At 35.1% G+C, this 23,260-nt stretch overlaps 2 protein-coding genes across 3 annotated transcripts; one reads left to right on the top strand and one right to left on the bottom strand.

The window, feature by feature from the left end:
- Positions 1-1,006: 1,006 nt before the first annotated feature.
- Positions 1,007-7,786, bottom strand: LOC128179580 (trafficking protein particle complex subunit 1-like). Its single transcript, XM_052847021.1, has 4 exons — positions 7,640-7,786; positions 2,780-2,850; positions 2,090-2,228; positions 1,007-1,568 (listed from the first exon to the last, which is right to left on the bottom strand). Exons 1-4 carry the CDS (start codon positions 7,736-7,738, stop codon positions 1,440-1,442), a joined length of 438 nt encoding a protein of 145 aa, XP_052702981.1. The 5' UTR covers positions 7,739-7,786; the 3' UTR covers positions 1,007-1,439.
- A 153-nt stretch (positions 7,787-7,939) lies between these two features.
- LOC128179577 (uncharacterized) lies at positions 7,940-23,093 on the top strand. Of its 2 annotated transcripts, none has more exons than XM_052847017.1 (25): positions 7,940-8,007; positions 8,812-10,395; positions 10,631-10,712; positions 10,991-11,087; positions 11,385-11,547; positions 11,644-11,679; positions 12,225-12,305; positions 12,400-12,516; positions 12,640-12,738; positions 13,025-13,180; positions 13,395-13,487; positions 13,699-13,812; positions 14,058-14,153; positions 14,518-14,714; positions 14,926-14,991; positions 15,156-15,243; positions 17,406-17,602; positions 18,305-18,978; positions 19,297-19,402; positions 19,599-19,683; positions 19,794-19,872; positions 20,460-20,548; positions 20,692-20,849; positions 21,090-21,222; positions 21,397-23,093. In XM_052847017.1, the coding sequence occupies exons 1-25, from the start codon at positions 8,002-8,004 to the stop codon at positions 21,535-21,537; spliced, it is 4,737 nt and encodes a 1,578-aa protein (XP_052702977.1). In that variant the 5' UTR covers positions 7,940-8,001; the 3' UTR covers positions 21,538-23,093. The 2 variants fall into 2 exon arrangements, with proteins under 2 accessions (XP_052702977.1, XP_052702978.1); XM_052847018.1 differs by lacking the exon at positions 7,940-8,007 and adding an exon at positions 8,017-8,237.
- The last annotated feature ends 167 nt before the right edge of the window (positions 23,094-23,260 follow it).

Below are 23,260 nucleotides of genomic sequence, written 5' to 3'. Positions count from 1 at the left end.
CCAATGATAGAAAAAATATAGATTTGTGCTTTAATTATTCACTTGTTTGTAAATAAAAAATCATTGTTTATTGATTTTTTTTTCAAAACCAGAATACTTGCATGCATAGTGTTATGGTATTTACATGTTTCAGTAAGAAAGCAAATAATAAACAACACGGAAGGCACTTTTTATTTCCATTAACGCAAATTTGACGAATATTTTGTAACTTAATACTGATTATTGATTTTTTTAAAAAATTAAAAATGGCATGTTAATGAATTTTATAGTAATTGTAAATTTTATGAACATTTGATGCATGAAATGCCAAACTGGTAGAAAGTTCTTGTTATAGAGCTTTAAAAATACCACCAAGTTTACACAGACGTTAAATGGTTGTGGACCCTAAAAGTCACCTGAGTGATACATTAGAATAAAAGTCTAAACTGCCATTATTTGCATGCAAGATTTGTTTCTTCTGCATGCTTTTCAAAATCTTATTCAGGAATTTGTCATATATATGATTACCAACACATTTGCACATATGTTGAATGTAATCAATAAATCAACATAATGCAACCGAGTTTATCTCTGTGCCGAAGTGTCAAATAAATTGCGATTTATAGTAAACTGGTTACCTAGTCAGTTTGAATGAATTGCATACCACTTATCCCCCTTAAAATTAAATATTATTATACACTGTATACGGGGAAATATTCTCCCCTGTTTTATTTTTGCCCCTTCTAGTTGTCAGCAGGCGAATTTAAGACTGGGCGAATTCACATGTTTCATATCATTTTTCCTTAAACGCAACTATGTCTGGGCAAATTCAAAACAGAGCAAACCCGTATTCATATGAAGAAGGGCAAAAATAACATGGGGTGAAAATAAACCTGTATACAGTGAGTATAATTTATGGATGTTGGATAACTGAGCTGTGAAAGAGCAAATTTAAGACATAGTGAACACTTTCTCAATTATGATTGGAAACTAGGAGTACAGTATTAAAAACATAACAGAGACCAAATGGTTTGAAAGACTGATTTATTTTACTATTTAGAGTACAGTTCAAATTGCAAATACAATACTCATCAATTACATATATGCAGAACCTTTCTTCACAAATACCTTACAGTACAAACAACCTCTGTTAAGACATGCATCACCCATTCTACTGATGTACAGTAACTTGTTGATTATTTCACAAGATCTACTTGTAGATTCCAGGACGGGCCATCCCAAAATAAAAACAAAATCTTTCTTTACTATGAGCAGCCCTTCATTTTTAAAACGCGCTACATATCAACTTTTGCTTGTGTAATCTATAGAGCATTGAAGTCTGCAGATTTTTATCAAATTTTCAAAGTGTCATGTAATATTTCAGCAACTACACAAGTAAATGTACACATTTAAATTGATTTAAAAATTACACACAATCACTAAATATTTCAGTGGAGTTGCTAGGATATCCTTGTTGGGAATATAGAAAGTCCTCTGATGAACTCGTCTAGTTTGGTCTGGAACAGCTCACTTGTGATTGGTTGTCCTAATTCACACTGTGGATTCCGTACAACATACTCAACAAAAATCTGAATTGAAAAAGCAAAATATCATATTTAAATCAAAGAACCAGACAGTTTCAATTTTGCCATTGAAGAAAGCATCCACATATAAATGACTAAGAGATCTTGGAAACAATACATGAACAATGTATACTTCTACATCAATCTTCTTTTCTCTGATGAATTATACGATCATAAGAAATTAACATATGGATTTTAGATTATTTTTGCGGCAAAAACAATGCTTTTAGTTTTTTTGTAATCAATATCTTTGGTTCACAAAAGTATTATGGGATACTCCTGTGCTAATGTTTCTTTCCAATTAAGTATTGGTACTTGAAATATGGTTCTTATATTGTTTTGATTTGGGAGATTTTATGATGGGTTAGTTTGAATTTTCAGTGCATGAAAATAAATCCCATCTCTACCTTAACTCCATCTGAATATACTCTTTTTAACTCATTTATTGGGCTATTAAACTGTATTCAATTTTATGCAAAACATGTAAGATATCAGAATGAAACTGCATGTATGATAGCAGTACTTACATTACTGTAGATCTGATGTAGAATATCTCTGATGTTACCCACTGTTAAATCTGTTGTCATTATAAACTTCATACCACTTGGAGTCTCATAAAAATTCAGCTTGTATCTACTAGTGCGAAAATTTGAGAAACCATCCCTTCTAATACCAAATGAAGGAAAACATTTCAAGAAAATCATGCCATGAAAATTTTTCCATAAAATAATCAATGCATAAATTTACAGTCAACATGTATACTGACCAAGCAATCGTGATAAGGATGATTCCCATTGATCAGAATACATTTATACCCTTACCCCACCCCCACTCCCCCCCCCCCCATGCACTTTAAGAAGATCAGCCCTTGTGTTTTACATACCTATCACCATTTCCAGAGATGTTATACATGTAACTGATTTGTTTCTCTATGTATTTGCTATTTGTTCCTCATTTACCACTTACTTTGGTCAGATCCACTCTTCTGTATTGAAACTAGCTGTTTTACTTACTGGTAGTGGTACCTATCTCAATTTTCAGAGATGCTCCACATGTTTATACACTTGTTTGTGTACCATGTGGATTTGTTGCTATGTTCACTTGCTAAATGTTCCTCATGTACCAATTTGTTTGGTCAGATCTGAAATTTGAACTTGAAGAAGGGGACATAGGGGCTGTTTTTAGTCAGATAAAGATTTTGCTTGGATGAAGGATACAGATCTGTTGGTGCGATCCTGTGCACAAACGACTTGATCGAATGAATCATACCATACATCAATTTGAACTCCTGAAAAATAAATGACAATCGGGATAAAATCAAACATTCTCCTTTTTAACACACAGCGCAGATGTTATGATATACATGAAGTTGCAATAAACTTGATAAAAAAATTCAATATTATGTAAACCCCTCAAAGCTGAGAAGGATCTTATCACACATATTCAGCTGACTAAATCAAATGCAACATGGGAGGAGAAAATCAATGCATTTACAAGAGTAAACTGTACAAGTATACCTATAAAATGTATGAGTTTCCGACTAAAAATAATCTAATCACATAAAACACAGTCACTGTTCTTTAATTTAATCTGGTATTGCTCATGAATCAAACTCAATTTTCTCCTCACATGGAGAACTGTTTCATACGATATTTAACAGTTTTGTTTTTTACTACTGTAGTTATTTTTCAAGACTTTTTCAAAAAAAAAATTGGGTCAGTAGGTCAAAAATAAAAAGAGTTATGATTAAAGAGCAATAAACACTCCTTATGAGAAATATGAACCAGAAAGTGCCAAGGGGAGAGAAAATATTGGTCCTGATAAGAATTTTTCACGGACATCTGCTATGACCTTCACAATTAGCCTGTTCAGAATATTCAAAAATCTTGGTGTGAAAATAAACTCTCATAGCCTATTTTCAAGTCTTATATTAAAATATATGTAGGCATATCATTTGATGGGATTTATTATTCATACTATACCAATAGCTCTAGCCATCTTATCAAGTAACGGTACATGCAATTAAAATCTTGGTTTAAAATTTTTATCACAGTATAAATACATGAATGTAAAATACTATAAAAAAAATCTCTCAAATTCATATCAAATTACAGCGTAATGTTTTCTGTTATTTCAAAAAAGATGTATGCCGGCTTTGAAAAATGAATTTTAATAGTCAGATTTCTGTTTTTGCCCAAATCATGAAATAGCTCTGCACCAATAAATCAATTTAAAACATGAACCTGAAACATCTAGATCAAGTTTCATGTGTACTTCAAGATAAATCGCATATGCCAAAATTATCTCAAAGTTGCAGACTGAAAGTTTTTATGTTTACATGCATGATAAGTGAGAAAATGGTGGCATGAAAATATTAAGCGTAAAACATCTTTATAACCTGGATATTTTTTAAAAATTACCTTATTTTAGTCTTTAACTTAAAGCAATATGAGCTGCAATTTTCATGCTGAAATTTTTCTATACGAAAATGTTACTTTCTACTTGAATGACAAAAATATCATGGTTTTTAGCTCACCTGAGCTGAAAGCTCAAGTGAGCTATTCTGATCACATTTTGTCTGTCGTCCGTCTGTCTGTCCATAAACTTTTCACATTTTCAACATCTTCTCAAGAACTACTGGGCCAATTTCAACCAAACTTGACATAAATCATCCTTAGGCAAAGGGGATTCAAAGATGTGAAAATCAAGGGCCACACCCGTTTCCAAGGGGAGATAATTAGAAATTAATGAAAAATTTCGAGAAATTTTCAAAAATCTTCTTCTCAAGAACCAGAAAACCAGGAAAGCTGAAACTTGTGTGGAAGCATCCTCAGGTAGTGTAGATTCAAAGTTGTGAAATTCATGCCCCCGGGGGTAGGGTGGGGCCACAATGGGGGGTCGAAGTTTTACATAGGAATATATAGAGTAAATCTTTAAAAATCTTCTTCTCAGAAACTAATCAGCCAGGAAAGCTGACACTTGTGTGGAAGCATCCTCAGGTAATGTAGATTCAAAGATGTGAAAATGATGACCCCTGGATGTAGGGTGGGGCCACAATGGGGGGGTCGAAGTTTTACATAGGAATATATCGAGTAAATCTTTTAAAATCTTTTTCTCAGAAACTAATCAGCAAGGAAAGCTGAAACTTGTGTGGCAGCATCCTCAGGTAATGTAGATTCAAAGTTGTAAAAATCATGATCCCTGGGGGTAGGGTGAGGCCACAATGGGGGGGGGGGTGTTGTGTTAAAGTTTTACATAGGAATATATAGAGTAAATCTTTAAAAATCTTTTTCTCAGAAACTAATCAGCCAGATGATTCTTTATAATTGTTAAGACTTTGGCGTCAGGACAATTCTTCCCATCACAATAAGGTTCAGAGTTTGAAGTAGCTTTATATCCCATATATAAACAATTGTTCAGTATCTTTTTGAGAACTGCAATACTCAACATGTGATATGTCTATAAAATCATCCTGTTAGAAAAGGGACTAATGATTATAAACATAAGAATATCCAGGGGGAAAAATGGATTTTATTTATACAGGATCTACATGTATTATTGTACATTGTTCAGATTGTTTGTATTATGACTCCATTAAGCTGATTTTATCATACCTATTGTTCCTCAGGTGAGCGATGTAGCCCATGGGCCTCTTGTTAAAGTTCTGTTAGTCATATTTTTATTGGAAAAGCCGTAAAGTAGCCTTAATTGAAGCAAAATTAAATTATTGTCGTCCTGTACAAAAATTGATCTGCTGTATATTCCTTTGAAGAGAAACCTTTTTCTGACAAAAATTAATGATTCTTTCAAATCTTAAATATCATAAAAGTTTTAGTTACATGCATACTTATCATAATGGCAGGTTTTTGCAGAAAAATTAAATTCTAAAAAATACAGCTCATATTGCTTTAAGAGTTACATGTACATATGCAAGTACTATCAGTATATGCCAAGTTTTTGGCTATATAACTATTAAAATCATGATGATTTCCAAACTAAGAATCCCTTGAAATGTGTGCAAGAGTTATTATCTGTACAAGCAAAGATTTGATCCATTCATTTTCCAATAAACATTCTTAAAAAATTTCTCATACAGATACAATGTACAAATTTCAGGAATGCACTTACAATATGATAATGCCACTGGCAGCCATGATTGACCGAACCTATCAATTCAGCACACCAATTATTGCATCAACATACAACTGATAGACAAAAAGATATGTTTGAATTTGAAATTAAACATCTTCAAAATAGAACACTTAAATAGAAGCGGGCAGTTGTGTTAGTCTATTTTGGTTTAAAAATATCATATGTACCAATTTAATGTAGTTGCAATGCAATGTCACTGTCTAATACCAGGGCAAGATTATAAAAGCATAAAAATAAATGTATGCATAGTAAATGGACTGACACATGTGAAAGAATTTTAAATGTTAAGAATATTACATTATCTAGAAGAATTTTAATATTTCATATAAAATCCTGGTAATCTTGAAAATTTTAAAAATATGGATCATTAAAGTAACAAAGGTATTCAGACATATGTTCATGCTTTTGTAAAAATAAATTTTGATATAGGGTTGGGTAGCAAAGCCTACCTGTAACTTATAACATCACTTTCAGTCAAAAATTGGAGGGAGTCTATTTCTACCAATACCTGCATATTACAGACTTGATTTAAGAGTCTAACATAAGCTGAGATTTGGCTTGGTTTGATCATTGGACAGACACCTTCACCTTCACTCTGGATAAGCACTCAAAATTGAATGATGCATTAAAATTCTCCCTAACTTTGGTGGCTTCTTACAGCTAAAAATCAGGATATCTGAGTGTCTCCCCAACATCATTTTTTTTACCTCAGATATCATGAATATCTCTCAATATTTATTTCAATCAAATCTGCATTTGTACAGCTTATGTACGGTATTCATTTTGATTTTGTTACCATTTTGCTTGTCATCTTCTGGTAGCTTGATACTTATGCACAAAAGTGACTTAAAGCTTTCTAGCAAATGATTCTAGTGTTTGAACTGCAAAATAATAGAAGTGGGCAGGACATACACCATTTTTACTGCAACATACACCAACTGTTGTGGCAGAACTTCCAGACACAATTTGTTAAGGATTCTCTGAAGATTTGTTTAAGGCATCATGCAGACAAATGAGACAATCTGTCAAAACATTAAGATAAACCAAATTAAGGAGTACAGTCCTTTGAACTTGTCTGCATCCATGTATAGTATCTTTAGAATAAATCAACAAGAATAATCATAAGCACAGCTCTCTGGTGCAGAGTGCTGGCAAACATTGCATGCACTAACAACAACACCTGGGCCAAGAGAAAACTTAAACTACTGCTCCCTTCGACGTAATAAATTTTCTTAATTATTTAAATCTCAGGAGAGTTTATAAGAAAAGAAGACGATAATTTAACCTAATATGAAACATGGACTCTGACGTCACAGTCACTTTCTAAAAAGGGGAAAAAATTATATTATGCATTCAACATATGTTCAAATAAACAAAATTTAAATCGTTCCTAAGATGCAACTATTGATTAACCAAGTTCTCACCATTTATCATTCAAAATATTGTGGTAATGCACCTGTATACTGTAGTGTAAAAATTAAAATCAGGTTTTTAAAAAAACATTGACAAAAAATTATTTTATTTTTGATCTTATTCAATTTTTTAACACTTTGATGAATCCATATTTGGTATTTTTAAATCATCTGACAGTCAGATCGGCTTGGAAACCAACGAAATTTAGCTTAGTAGGCAGTCTGGTCCATCATTATTTCTCCTATCCACTATGCAATCAAAATGACTTTTGCTGCGCTCGCCCAAAGGCAAACAGTTTCACGGCAACGTATATTAAATGAATGCTATGCCTGTGCACATTTCTATATAGACTAATAGTTAGGAACGTATACAAATGGACAGGTATAGATATGGGCTATAGTCATAAAATCAATGATGACTTCATGATATTTTTCAATATGATATGACGATGCCGGAGTCTGATTATTCAAACAAGACTGACATACAGAGAGCATATAAATCTTCTATTCTACCTCATCTTTGCTCATTCCTGGCTGTTTCTTCCTATTCCACTCCGTATAATATAAGCAAGTTCCATTTCTATCAAAAATGTATAGGGTGTACACTGTCATTTTTAAACCGGAAGTACCTAACAACAGCGGTCTTCTGATTTCCGCCAGATAAAATAGGATCAGAAAAAACAATTTTTGATAAGACAGTTTAGTCGGATAAGATGTTAAAGTCTATTCAAATAACAGTTTTTACAAAGCTGCTAGCTTATTAAAACAAAATAACTGAAAATTGATGTAATTTTTAAACGGAAGTAAGAATGTTTAAATCAAATGTGTAGGAATTTTCAAAAAAAAATTTCAAAACATGTTTTAGCATAACTTGGATGCAGGTAAATAAAGCTTTAATAACTTGATGCATATGATAAGCAGTAGTAAGCAATTTCGCACTCTAATGAGTATGGCAACTTAAAAACCACTGCTAGTTTCAAGTTGATGCAGTACTTATTGTTGTGATCATTCTTCAAGTTGTTTATGCATCTCGTTCGAATTATCTCTACAGTGTTGTTATATTTGACGCGCTTGTTTTAAGTTCAAAGGTATCTGGAACATGAGTTTATAGGTAAGCCCCATATTTATAAGCCGAACCTTTTACAAACGCAACTTTATTTTTTAATGAAACAAAAGCTAAAAATATTAATGAGAAGTACTTCTTGTGTCAGTTGCAATGCAGAATACCCGAATATTTCTATAGCCGTGTATTACAACTGAAGGAGCATTTCAAAGCATATTAACTGGATATTCTTTTTTTTTTTAGTGAATGATTATCGAAACGATAACTTTGGACAGACTATAGTGCTTAGTTTCTTTTGTTTTCCTCTTGTTTCTATATTTAACAAAATCTGAGATTCACTTGATGTAAATGTGGAGTTTAGGATAATTCTTCCACAACTTGGGTTTTGTGTTAACTTTTGTCTGCCTTTCTCCATTTCTCTCTTAAAAACTATTATTACTTAAAATTAAATGAAAGACTTTTTAGAAAATCTTTTTGATTTTACATATATTTGTTAAATACAGTAGCAGTTGTATTATTCTGTAAAAGCTATTGGATGAAAGTAAGATGCCATACTCAATGCATAACTTTTGACTTGACAAAACATTTTTATATTGACTACATTATGTTTTCTTTTTCTTAGGTAAGAAGACAAATGGATGAACTAAATGACAGCTTGGAAGATTATGAAGTAAATGAGGGAATTCCCACAGTAATTAGCAGAAATACAACAGGGATGGAAGATTATCATAGTGGCAATGAGCAGTCGGGAAACCCTGTGAGCTTGATGCAGACTGGCCCATTTATGGTAAATGAGGCAGCTCTGAATATCAGGGGAGAATTTGACTTCACACAGATTGGCATTGGAGAAATCCAGGCCAGATCGAGTTTGGGATATCGTCGGTCTGGTCCAGAAGGAAGTCCTGCATTTAACACAAGCAGTGGCTTTCTGCCTCAGAAAACAGCAGATGAGGAATCTGTTATCTTCAGACCTGTTGGTCAACTAGATTTTTCAGCTTTGGATGACACAGAGAGGAATGAAGATATAAGCAGGGACAGGTCTGTTTCCACACCCCAGAAAAATCGACCCCAGGCACCATACATGGCAGCTGAGAGGGAAGAAGTGTATGGGTCTCAAGACATGGACCAGAATGATTCTAGGAACAACTCACCAGCAGCGGGGTTCTTTGAAATGAATCAGTCTCCTAGACAGAGTAGTGAAAGTGATGAGGAACTCAACAGCAGAGTGATATTCTCTCCTCTACGTAGAATGGAAAACAATGATTCCACTGAAAATATTCATAGATTTGAATTTGAACGTCACTCAGTTCCAAACAAATTTCAAAATGATGACCAACGATTTCATGAACCAAATCTTGCAAAATCTCCACTGAGTGACAGGGGAAAATCTAGTCCTAAAGCACCACAAAAAGTTAAATACATTATGTCCCCAGGGGAGGTAAATCCTGGTAAAAATCAACAAATCACCTCTCCCTCATCACCTGTGAATAGGCCAGATAGAAGGGAAGTTTTTGTGTCTATTCCTGCTGTTGATCAACATAGGGAAAAGAATGGGACCCCACCAAGTATTCAAAAAGACAATCAACCTAAAATTCAAAGAGCATTTACCAATGATGAAGACAATATGAATTCTCAGGAACCTAGAACAACTCACGTTCATGTACACGGCAATGCATCTTGGGATATTCCAGTATCTGAGAGCTCACAGCAGACTCATGTTAAGACATCCAAACCTCAGCAGAAACCACTTAATGAGAAGAGACCATTTGTATCATCAGTGAGGAGTGAATCGTACAATGCATATTTACAGAGCAAGGAGTCCCATTTACCCAGACCCAAAACCAAAGGCTCCGATGCTGTTAAGCCAGCAGATACTTCTAAAGTCAACACCATTCAGAGACCAGATGGTTCAAGACAGAATGCTGGTGAAAAGAAAATGGCAGGTCCATATCCAACACATGCTGAAAACAGAGTAATGGCTAGAAGAAACATGGGAGCTGGTCAGAATGAGAGACAGGTCAGGACAGATCAGACAACAAGAAGAACAGTAGAAACTGCAGAGGAGAAGCGCCCCCGGTCCTATCACAGTGGGGGTGAAGCCAGGGTCAATGACCACTCCCCGGTCCACCCCGGGGCCAATGTGGTGACCCAAGTACAGCATTACCAGTCAGATGGAGAGGATGTTGCTCAGAAGCATGTAACAAAGGTTAGTATCCTAAAGGCATGTTTCACTGGTTAAAACGTAAAGTTTAAAACTTTGTAAGAATAGTTGAAAAAAAGATTGATTTTTTTTTATTGAACTGTAAGTGTTTCTCATCTGTGCTAAATGGTCTAATATGACTTGACTTCTATTGACTTTACTGGGTGTATACTCAGACAAGTTAAGTATAAGAAATGATATTTGTGCACTAAAATTTGATAAAAGCTTTGTTTTTATTCAGAAAAACATAGATGTTTTTGGGATGGATGAGGTCCGTAGTCAACTAAAGAACATGCTCAAATTTTCCTCAGCTTCTGGACTAGGTATGTGGAGGAAATCAGCTAAAATGCCATCCGAAAATTTTTTTCTCATTCAGATATTTTGATTGTTGACCATTTATCACCTGTTGTCAAAATGGAATTTCATTTTTGATAACTATGAAATAAAACCAGCCATAATTAAATGAATTAGATGTAAAGTCTGTAATGTTTTTTAAAATATTGCTAAATATTAATATTGGAAAAGAAAGATAAGTATAGAATTTTTTAAGATCTACAATAGTTACCTCATAACAAAGGTGAACCATGACTTCTTGTTCTAGATGACAATCAGATGAATTACAGTGACAACGGGTTCATGATGGAGATGCAGGCAGCTGAAGAGATGATGCATAGGCCTGGGGAGTACTCAATGAACAGGTAGAAATACAGCTCATTATCCATTAATTAACTATTTAAGATGGATGCATTGCCATGATGTATATGAAATTGTGTTTAAGGAATGATTTTTCTTGAATTGAGTCAATGTGCATGATAAGGATCGCACAATGATTTTATTTTTCACATATTGAAACTTTAGACATCAGAATGCCATAAGCACTCATTATGCTCACCAGAACATGGTTTCAGACAGGCAAAGTTACCAATCTGCATGTACATATGCGAGACTCATATAGATCCCTGCCCTGATTTTCATAGAAAACTGTTATTTTCCAGCAATAGTGGTGGTGAGGATGTCTCTGAGCTTCTAGAAAACTTCCCAAGCTTTACCTCCAAAATGTGGTCAGACTCCTCCAACCTTAACCGCAGTGAGTCATCTCTGTACGCAGAGAACCAGAGACTGCGGGAGGTGATGGAGAAGGAACGATACAGGAGAAAGGTACGCAGGGGACCTCACATTAGGTGGAGGGTGATATCAAAGTCTGAAATTTGTATAGATTTTAACTTCTAAATTTTTCTGTTGTTTTATTTACAGCACTGTGAACAATACATCCAGAAATTGAATGGCAAGGTATGTCAGTTCATTTTCAGTTTATTTTTCACTAAACACCATATAATGGTACAAGAGGCACATAAGAAGACCAAACATATTTATATATATATACAATATAGTTGTAAAGGTCAAGAAAGTAAGTGGGGTGAACGAACAGTATGATTAATTTTTGAAATAAAGAAACACAATTTTCCTAATGTAATGTAAACAACTGAAGACACGATTTCATAGAACTTTTTAGTGTTGGGAGAAGAACAGTAATATGTATCTAAAAACTTACTTGTAATAATGTAATATTGTTATGTAATACATGTACATCGTGTGAAAAAACTTTACATGATTAACGTTAAATAAATCTTAATTATTAGAAATAATATTATTGTAACTTACAATACATTGTGCCATGAGAATAATTACCTTTTTACTCTCACAATTCATATTGTAATTGACATTGACAATTCATAAATCAATAGCTGGAATTAAGTAAGGCTTTGAGATTGAATTTTATTTTAATGTGTATTACATATGTTATCAGCTTATGCTACATTACAATGATTTTTCAGCTTTTAGAAACTCAGCAGCAGTTAGCTGTTGCCATATCCACCGAAAAGAGAAAAGACCTCATGATAGAACAACTAGATAAGGTAGCTCATGTAGTGGTATAAAACATTCCATCTGAGACTTCATTCATGTATAGGCCTCTGGGATTTCCATTAGTCATTTTCTTGTTCTCTATAGCAACTGGCAAAGGTAGTGGAAGGCTGGAAGACTCGAGATGAAGAGAAGGAAGGCATGTTGATCAAGTTACGGACAGAGAAAGTGAAAATAGAGGAGAAGCTCTCCAGACAGGATGAGGTGCCGGAAAATTTCTTGTAGAGCATTTACTAAAAACTCTTCTTTTGCAGTACCATTTTATTGGTATCAAAAATAGCATAGTCTTGAAATGTTTATTTAATTTCATTGATTTTTAATTTCTAGATGATTAAGAACTTTGAAAAAGACATGGCAGATGCTTTGGATCAGATGAGGAGTGAGAAGGAGAGAGCAAGTATTGAGATCAGTACTCTGAAGGCACAGGTAATTTGTTTTTAGGAAGATGGCATTATCTGATCTTAGAAATAAGTCAGTTTTTCTTTATGCATGAAATTATTCTCACATTAGCATAAACCTGAGTTTTAATATAACTAATCTCTCTATCAGCCTTCTGTAATATGTTATTTCAAGAGAATATAGCATCACTCCAAAAAACAGGGCACCAACTATTTAAGTGGAGATCTAAGCCCATCTTAAAAACTTATTAAGTTTATGCCATAATTGTAAGTTCTGTGTCATAATTCATATTCTAATGAACTGTGTAATTCAGATCTCTGAGAGAGAGCGAGCTCGTTACCATGCAGAAGAAATGTTGGATGCTGAGCGTGAGCGTTCTCAGCTCATTAACCAGGAGTGGGAGAACCTGAAGGAGACGCGAGAAGTGGCCGAGAAAAAACTCCAGCAACTCCAGGACCGCCTCCGCTCTGTATGTACAAAAATTTAATATTGGAAACCAAATAGATTCAATACACCAACCCATTGAACAGTATCTAAAATATTTGTACAATAAAACCCAAACTGATACTTCTATTTCAATTTTTCAACATCTTTATTGCTTGAAACTGTTTATCTCTGTTTTTCTCGGAATCAAATTTATAATTTGTTTTTAAATGTTAGAGAATGTTTCTGGTTGAATATAGGAACAGGATGACTGGTTCAAGAGAGAGCAGGAATTGTTGCAGAGGATTGATGAAGTATCGGAGAACAACCAGAAAGTCCTGAAACAAGAGAAGGTCAGAATAAGCAATAGAGCACTGACTTCTGTTTGATAATACACTGTAACACATACAGTATACTTGTATACAAGCATATGTATATGTGTACTTGCTTGCTAAAAGCTCTCTTTTCCTGAGTAAAAATGTTAATTTAATTAAATAGCATGTCCTGGTAGTTAATATTCTTTAAGGAAACTGGTGAATGTTTCATGTTCTTGTGGACTTTCAGGAAAAGTGTGAGGAGGCGGTGAAGCTGTGTAAAGACATGGAGGAGAAGATCTACTCCCTACAGACAGAGAGCAAGAAGTTTGAAATGGAGCTGGATGCAGCCATCAGGGAAAAGGTGACTGATAGAGAAGGTTATATAGAGCTGTTTATTTGATATTCAGAGATGGTTTATGTAGGGTTGATTATCTAACAACATGGAAAAAAGGAGTTCTGATTAAAGTATTGTTAAAATGTTGATAATGATATGGGCAATGGCACTTTATAGATAAGATCATGTAAGGAAATACCGGTATTTAAACTAGATAACCAGGTGGAGGATCCATAGAAGGCTTAGGTACTTTATGTATGATGTATTTGTAGGAGAGTATGAAGGTTGAGATGGGCATTATGGAGGCCAAGTTTGAGAGTTCACAGCGTTCCCTGGAGGCAGATCTACAATCCAAGATGGAGAAAGAGGTCAGAAGCATTATATGGTTGCTTTATTTTGATTGTAAATTCAGATTTTTTGGATATTGTCACATAAATTATAAATAAATCAGGGGAGAAGCAAGCATTGCAAAACATTTAAAGAAGTACAACACCTTTAAAAACTTTTGATAATTAAATATTGATTTTTTAATCCACGAATTTCCATTTTTAAATCCATAAATTTTCAATTTTAAATCGATGTACATATAAATTTTTAATATACATTAGATAAATATTATAAAATCACACTGCCTCTTCTGTCATTTGATGTATTTTCAGAGAAAAATAATATCATTATTCTCTAATGTTCTAACACATGGATGTTCGTATGTTCAAATCCTTTATACAACAGATTGCCAGTCAGATGGCTGAGATCCACAAAAGGACGGAGGAAACTGAGAACGAGATTCGCCAAAGTCATCGGCTGCAGATCAAAGAGCTCAACCAGAGATACACCAAAGACATGGAGAAAAACCTGGCCAAGTTCCACAGCGACCAGAAAAGCAGGGAGGAGGAGTTCAGAAAGCTGACCCTGGAGTATGAGGAGAAGTAAGATCAGGGGCTAGAACCCAAGAGGTGGGGGGAGGGGGTCATAAAACATCTCTATTGATTTTCATCATATTTGTAAAACAAAAGTCTTGTTGTATGAAATACTCATTTTACGAAGTCATCAGAAGCCAGATTTTGTGGTTACATGAAATTCTTATCATTTAGAAAAAATAGGAAATATTATGATCAGATATTTCAAAATTATTTACAGGTTGCAAGAGCAAAGAAGTGAAATCACTTCACTTCATAGCATCAAACAGAAACTAGAGTCACAAAGGTAGGAAATTTTTGTTTCTTACAGAGCTTCAATGCAGCAAAACAGTAAAAACTTACACATATTTTATCTGAATGTCAATCTGAATCATTGAAACAAAAAAATGGAAGTGATTTGTGTGTAGATAAATATATCTTTTGCGAATAAAATTTGTTTGTGTGTTGTAGGTCGGAGATTCTGATGAAGCTGCAGTACATGATGCAGTCCCAGTGGAACGAGGCCGTGCAAATGTTGGCCACCACCCCTCAGAGAAAGGTCAGTATCAACAGGAAATACTATAGACAAGTCCATGAATAGCAGAGATGTGATTTTGTTTAGATTATATTGATGTGGATATTTTGGGTTTTTAGCTCACCTGAACCGAAGGTTCAAGTGAGCTTTTCTGATCACCCGTTGTCCGTCGTCCGTCCGTCCGTCCGTCTGTCTGTCCGTCCGTCTGTAAACTTTTCACATTTTCAACTTCTTCTCAAAAACCACTGGGCCAAATTTAACCAAATTTGGTACAAAGCATCCTTATGGAAAGGGGGTTATAAATTGTTAAAATAAAGGGCACAGCCCTTTTCAAAAGGGAGATAATTGCGAAACAGTAAGTTTAGGGTGCATGTCTTTAAAAATCTTCTTCTCAAGAACCACGGCACCAGAAATGCCAATATTTGCACAAAAGCTTGTATATATAGTGAAGATTCTAAATTGTAAAAATCGTGACCCTCGGACCAAAACTGGGGCCCCAGGCGGGGTTCAAAGTTTAACATAGAAATACCTTAGGAAAATGTTTAAAAAATCTTCTTCTCAAGAACCACTGCACCAGAAATGCCAATATTTACACAAAAGCTTGTATGTATAATGAAGATTCTAAATTGTAGAAATCGTGACCCTTGGACCAAAACTGGGGCCCCAGGCGGGGTTCAAAGTTTAACATAGAACTACATATGAAAAATGTTTAAAAATGTTCTTCTCAAGAACCACTTCACCAAAAATGCCAATACATACACAAAAGGTTGTATACATAGTGAAGATTGTAAAAATCGTGACCCCCGAACAAAAAGTGGGGCCCCAGTAGGGGTTTAGATTTTAACATATGTAGGAAAATGTTTTAAAATCTTCTTCTCAAGAACTATAGTGCAACTGTTTGGGATATTACTATGCATACATGTACATCCTTAAATAATGTAGATTCAAAAAATTGCAACTCCCGGACAATTGATGGGCACCAAGAGGGGTTCAAAATTTAAACATTTTAAAAAACATAAAGGGAAAGTTTAAAAATTTTCTTCTCAAGAACTACAATGTTTTAGTTTGTGGAATTTCTATGCATGCATCCTTCGCTTATGTAGATTCCTAATTGGTAAAATCGTGACCCCCGGACCAATACTGGGGCCCCAAGATGGGGTCAAAATTTATTAAAGAAATATAAAGGTAACATGTTAAAAAATCTTCTTCTCGAGAACTACAATGCTTCAATTTGTGAGATTACTATCATGCATACAACCTTGGATAATGAAGGTTCGACAGTTTTAAAATAGTGACCCCTGGACTAATACTAGAGACCCAAGATGGGTTTAAAGTTAAATGTAGAAGTACCGGTATATATGGAAAATGTTTAAAAATCTTCTTTTCGAGAACTACAATGCATCAATTTGTCAGATAACTACGTCAGCACCCTCAAATAGTGTAGATTCGAAATTATAAAAGCCGTGATCTCAATCTAATACTGGGGCCCCAAGAGGTGTTCAAAGTTTAGCATAGAAATATAGAGGGAAAATGTTGAAAAATCTTTTTCTAGGGAACTATAATGCTTCAGCTTGTGAGATAACTAGGCAAGCATCCTTAAATAATGTAGATTCCAAATAATTAAAACTTTAGCACTGGACTAATACTGTGGCCCCAAGAGGGGTTCAAAGTTTAACATAGAAAGATATATTGAAAATGTTTTTAAAAAGTTTTTCTCGAGAACTATAATGCTACAGTTTGTGAGATTACTATGCAAGGATCCTCAAATTGTGTAAACTCTAATGTAGTGGAACCAAGAGTTATCTTTCTTGTGTTCTGTACAGTCTGAGAGTTATTCCTCTTGAAGTGGAACTCTGCTATGTTCAGTTTTTCAGGTTGTGTACGTGCGGTCCCACCGCAGTGCTTCACATTTTCATTCCTATGTTACTATTTATGTTGTTCAAGCCAACCATAAACCTCGGACCATAACTGGGTCCCCAGAAAGGGGTTCAATGTTTAAAATAGAAAAAGCATATGCTACGAAATGTAATGTTACAAGGAACTGCTGTTCAGGTGAGCGATGTGGCCCATGGGCCTCTTGTTCTATTTGAGTTACATTCAGAAGAAAAATACATGCATTCTGAAAACTTGTTCGTGTAGAAGCTCTTTGTTTCTGTTAAACTGATGTTTTGATGCAACTATTCCAGACATATGCTAACACATCGTTCAGTAGCCAGGTCAACGCAACCTCAACTGCCACGACCTTGAATAGCAGTCTCCCTGGGGGTCAGGGGGCCTTCCCCATCACCAGCAGCCCAGGGAGGGACAGTCATATCCTCCCACCAGTGGAGCCCAATGTCAGTGACCTCACTACCTCACTCCATGTCCAACAGTTCTTTCAAAGGTTTGTTAACACCATGTATCATACATTTTAATGTATACTGGTGTCTCATAATATCGCGGTACTGATTTTTTTCCCTAAAAAAAGATATACCAAGTTATCATTTTCACATGTCATTAGTGCTGTTTAAAAAAGCGTGTATTAGACTAGCTTTTCTGAGGAACATCAATTTCCCAACTTACTTAGTTTATTTTGTGTGCTATTTTTAAATCACAAGTCTTATTTACCTTCAAAATTAGAGAGTTCCATTGTATCGCGGCATTGGAAAGTTGGTAGCCTGGTTGAGTTATAACGGACAGTTTTTATTTTTTAAAAATGAAATATGATTCTTCATGAAAGCAAAGTCACTAAACTGGTTAGGGAATGAAATATAAATTCTATTATTTTTTTTATTTATTTTTTTTTCATCATATACATTGTGGACTTTTGAACTTGCTTTCTCTCCGGAAAAAAATTTATTGTGAGAAAATTTTATTTGCCGATATATTTGACAACCTTCTTTGCACTCATCCTGAAGTTGGTGCATGAACTCCTTGTGGAAAATCACGGAAAAAAACTGAAATCCTACTTTTTGGAACGTACCGCGATACAACGGAACCCGTGATATAATGAGAAGAGAGTATACATGTATAAGATTTAAAAGGGAAGGGGGGTAATTTTTACTTATCATGCAGTATACATGATCTTTAATTATTTAAATTTCAGTCTTTCCCAACCTTTGGTCTTCCCACCACATTCATCCTTTCAAACTGATTCCAACATCAGTTCAAACCACCATCAGAGCACCAGTCATAACGTCACCAATACTAGTCATCAAGGCACACAGATCCACGAACCAGGGAAAGCTTCAGAAGAGCATCATCGGAGAGAGGAGGAGGGGAGGGGGGCGAGGAACGGGGCACAGGAAGACAGAGTGCAGTCTGTGGAGGAGGAAGAACAAGAGACGATCCATAATTGGCTGAGGAACTCCCAGGACAGCTTCAGGACAGGGGCCTCCTTTATAGGCACTGAGGACATAAAGAGCTCCAACTTGTCTGTGTCTGAGCTGGTAAACAAGTTTCAGGGCCCCAGTGGTCTTCAGGGTTCAGAGGGTTTTCTGCCTCAGGGCCAGCATTTGGAGTATGTATCTGTTTCAAACAGTGTGCCTGCTGCATATCCCTCTGCTGCTGTAGCCATCAGGCCACCGCAGCATGGAAATAGCCAGGCATCCAATCAAAACCCTCCTCGGGTTGTGTCCTCCAATCGTGTTCATGATAGAAGTTTTGACAGTGCTAGATCAGCCAATCAGAGAGAGGAACAGTCATTTCCTGAGAGATTTGCTCAGAGTCTTCCAGTGAAAGGAAGAAGTGCTTCCCCCACCCACTCACATCAAAGTAAAGGTTAGAAAACAAGTTTAACACACCGATATTGTAGATAAGTTCTGATATATAAATGATGAAATGCTTTTTGTGGTTGACCAAACAGGATATGAAGGAAACAAACTAAGTTTCAGTAGTCTTTTGAATGTATTTATGAAATGTATTTTGCAATATAAGTAAAAGAAGTCATTTGACAGTGATTTATTTAGAAGCCACATTGTTAATGTATAAAATAACTGCTCTCCCATGAACATTAATTAATGTAAAAGTGTGAGAAACTTTACAGGAATGAGTTATATACTGGGTCTGCTTTTGCATGTTATTTGTTTTATTCTTCAGAGGAACCTGTGTCTTGGCCACAGAGAAACATCATTCACTCGCCACCAACAAAACAAAGTCGAGGTCATGTGACAGAAGACCACAGTCTGTCTGAGGAGGGTATCAGGTAACAAAAACACCCACCCAACATTATAATTGTTTTTCTTTAAGAATTCGTCAATTTATCTTAAATAAGGTTTACATGCAAATTCAAAGAATTTGACAACTTAAAGAAAAACAGGGATGTATATCACATCAATAAATTCATGTTTAGATAGCGTAAATATCCTAGAATGTATAGTGATGTTACTGTGGGATTGTAGGCTGGATGTGGATTACCATCACTTGTCTCAGCGATTAGATGAACACGAGTCTAAGCACAGCCAGCTCCAACACTACATTCAAATGGTAAGCACAGTTCTTGTCCAAGTCAGTCATACCAAAAATTGTGGCATATTCTTCAGTCCATTAAAGAAATGTTCACTGCTTGTTGATATTTGTGATGGTTTCTCTTTTAGCTGCTGCAGAAGCCCCCCGGAGATCCAGTGGTGGGGGAAGGAGAGGAGGATAGCTCCATGCACTCTCACGACCATACAGGTAAGGAAGATAACTCCATGCACTCTCACGGCCATACAGGTAAAGAAGTTAACTCCATGCACTCTCACGGCCATACAGGTAAGGAAGATAACTCCATGCACTCTCACGGCCATACAGGTAAGGAAGATAACTCCATGCACTCTCACGGCCATACAGGTAAGGAAGATAACTCCATGCACTCTCACGGCCATACAGGTAAGGAGAATAACTCCATGCACTCCCTCGACCATACAGGTAAGGAAGATAACTCCATGCACTCTCACGGCCATAGTGGTAAGGAAGATAACTCCATGCACTCTCACGACCATACAGGTAAGGAAGATAACTCCATTCACTCCCTTGACCATAGTGGTAAGGAAGATAACTCCATTCACTCCCTCGACCATAGTGGTAAGGAAGATAACTCCATTCACCCCACATCATACTGGAGTGAATTGGTATTTATCATTTAGCTACTAGTTTAGAACATGACACAGTAACCAAGCATTGGAAATTCACATGATTTATGATGCTTAAGATAAATTGACTGTAGATTTACAGTGGTGTTTGTTGTATCTAATTTGGATTTGACTGTTGATAATTTACAGAGGAAGACTTGAATGACACAGCTCAAGCAGCTCAGATACAGCAGGACATGATAAGACTTCAGCAGCTCAGGGAGAAGAAAAAGTCACAGGTACACTAAGTAACTGTTCAATCATCTATAAATGTATGTGTAATGATTTGCCTAAGTATACATTGTATAACATCTTGTAAATAAATTACTGACAAATTTTAGCAAAGTATAAGTTTGATTCACTTTATTTGTTAAATTTTTAGGCAATGAACAATGTGATGCCCCCAGAACAGTTAGCAGAAATATCCAAGATGCTAAATCAGGTCAAAGGTCAGTCTGGGGGTCAAGTAAAAACAGCGACTGCAAACAGTGAAGAGGAGCAAATGCTACAAATATTTAATCTGCTGAAATTTATGCAAAGGTTGGTGTCCATGTGCTTTTCTCTCTGTCTTTTAAATATGTTAAGGCTAGATATCTATGCATTAAACACAAGTATGTTTGATAAAGCAAGTTTTAAAATAAGTATCTTGAAAGCAAAAAAAGCCCCTAAATTATCTAATAAACTTACTGAATATACATTTTTTAAAAAGCTTGGCATACTGATACACATAATTGAAAAGGGGAAAAAACCATATTATAATGTAAGCTGTGAAACTTTCAGGGGAACAGGTCATGTCAGGCATGACAGTGGAGGAGTGGCTAAACCTGACGCTGGTCACAATCCTAGTGCCCCGACCTCACCAAGGTCACAGGGCAAGGACAAGGTCAAACGAAATCTTAAGGACCAGATGGCAGTAAGGATTCATTGAATTAATAAAACGTTTTGCAAATTCTATCAAATATAAACTATCCTGTCATGTTAAATTCAGGTCCCTGGTTTCATTTACATTTATAATGGTATAAATTAAGAAGCTATTATATTCTATAATGCTTAATTTTTGCTGAATATCCCATGATTCGTTTTAAAGGGGGTAATGGAGGGCCAGGTTAGGACTGACAAACAAGGAGGGAAACCCCCACTGAACCAGCAACAGAAGAAACCAGAGAGGAAGGTTGCTGCGGGGCCAAAACCAGGGCCGGGGGCCAAGTCCAAGTCTGCCTGGAAGTGAGACCAAAAATGGGTCAAAAGTGAAAGTAGCTGCATGTATGTCAGATATTGAGAGAAGGGGGATAAGATATGATATAGGAAATGAGTCAAAAGGTTTAAGTACCTACGTGTATGTTAAACATGAAGATTTAGAACAGACCAGACGTGGGAAAAGTGAAAATAGATAGATATGCAAGCTTAAAGTTGATACTTGTTTCTGTTAGAAGATCAATTCTGAAAACAAGATGAAGTCAACTTTATTTTACCTGAATGAAAAATGTCGAAACTTAACCATTTTCTTTTTTCTTACAGGTATGTAATTGTATATTTTATAAACAACATCATACTCTGTAAAAATCCATTTTTTATTTATCTATTTTTACCTTAAATGAATCTGAATTTATTTTAGTTCGTATTTTTTATTTATTTGCTATTAAATTCTTCTATGCTTTAAAAATGTGCCAAATTATTATGACTGTGTATGTATGAGATGAAAGGTCTGATTACATGTATTTCTGGATTTTATGAGTAATGTATTGTGTGACATCTGTTTTCATACTCTGCACATGTATTTTGATAGTTGTAAATGCTATTTTGGCAGCTGTTTTAAAACAGATTGTTTTATTTGTTCTCTATATAGATGATGGACAAGATTTGGGTGCTGATCTAATAATGGGTATTCATTACCTTGTTGTTCATGTATTTTCAAAAAGGCATGCAGTTATTTAAGGCAGTGTTGAAACATTATACCAGGTGAATATTAATATGTTGTACAAGTTTCATGCTTTAGAAAATTAACATATTATATATAATCATAGAACTTTATTGTTCTCTATATTGGGATACAGGTAAATATTAAATAATAATAATAACATTTGATATAATGATATCATAACTCAATACTGCCCAGGATTACAAATATATTGACATAAAGAGACTGTCAGACATGTAGTTGGATGGATTCATTCTCTGTTATTGAGGATTGTTACATGCACATCTGACCTACCTTTACCAACCCCACTCATTTTGAGTTGCTATTGGGAGCGAACTTGAAGTGTTGTTCATTGATTTATCTTACGTTAGGATTATGAGTAGGTGACAATAAAAGGGTTATTTTATAGATCTGATGCACGCTCACAAATAATTTTGTGTTCCTGTTAGTTATTGAGAAATGCTTTATCTTCATGCATGTACACATTTTTTAGATATGAAGAAAAAACCAAGAACTGACATTTTAGAAAGTATTTGATTACTGTATTTTGAATATGTTCTCTAATCAAAATGGACCTTGTTCTATTATAAATATTTCTCACTGTTATTTTAACATTGTTTGTCCAGCAGTAAACCATACACATGTACAACTTGGGTGGTATATGTTATTCGTCTGTATGGGGTGTAGATGTTAGCAGCTGACTATTTATGTGGTGACGACTGCCTTAGGTACTGGTATTTAGGTAAAATGGTACTGGTACATACATGACCTCTGCTTTGTTTGTTAAGATATAAAAAGCATTTTTTTCAATTTGAAAACCAAATTATATTTGCATATTCCGTCCTGAATAAACCATAAGTAATGTCTGTGCATTTCTTGTTGATTTTTTTCCCCATAAAAAAATCTGAAACTGATCATGTACATGTATTTGCATACATACAAAATGTTAATTGCATTGCCATTAATTATTAAATTTTAGGTCAATTTTTCAAGTGCAGAATAAATATTGTTATTTCTGTGTTTGTTGACTATG

This window comes from Crassostrea angulata, chromosome 4 (assembly GCF_025612915.1).
Source record: "Crassostrea angulata isolate pt1a10 chromosome 4, ASM2561291v2, whole genome shotgun sequence".
NCBI classification, from domain to species: Eukaryota; Metazoa; Mollusca; class Bivalvia; order Ostreida; family Ostreidae; genus Magallana; species Magallana angulata.
The sequence above is the reverse complement of the archived record's forward strand: the minus strand, read 5'-3'. Positions and strand labels throughout refer to the sequence as shown.

What these genes read in the sequence shown, in the direction of transcription:
- LOC128179580 (XM_052847021.1), bottom strand. Translation starts at nt 7,738, where the DNA reads ATGACAGTGTACACCCTATACATTTTTGATAGAAATGGAACTTGCTTA. An exon ending in CAGGAATGAGCAAAGATGAG is followed by an intron (nt 2,851 to 7,639) that starts GTAGAATAGAAG and finishes TTTATTTTTCAG; the next exon opens with GAGTTCAAATTGATGTATGG. An exon ending in TACATCAGATCTACAGTAAT is followed by an intron (nt 1,569 to 2,089) that starts GTAAGTACTGCT and finishes TTTTCAATTCAG; the next exon opens with ATTTTTGTTGAGTATGTTGT.
- LOC128179577 (XM_052847017.1), top strand. An exon ending in CTCAGAAGCATGTAACAAAG is followed by an intron (nt 10,396 to 10,630) that starts GTTAGTATCCTA and finishes GTTTTTATTCAG; the next exon opens with AAAAACATAGATGTTTTTGG. An exon ending in CCACCACCCCTCAGAGAAAG is followed by an intron (nt 15,244 to 17,405) that starts GTCAGTATCAAC and finishes CAACTATTCCAG; the next exon opens with ACATATGCTAACACATCGTT.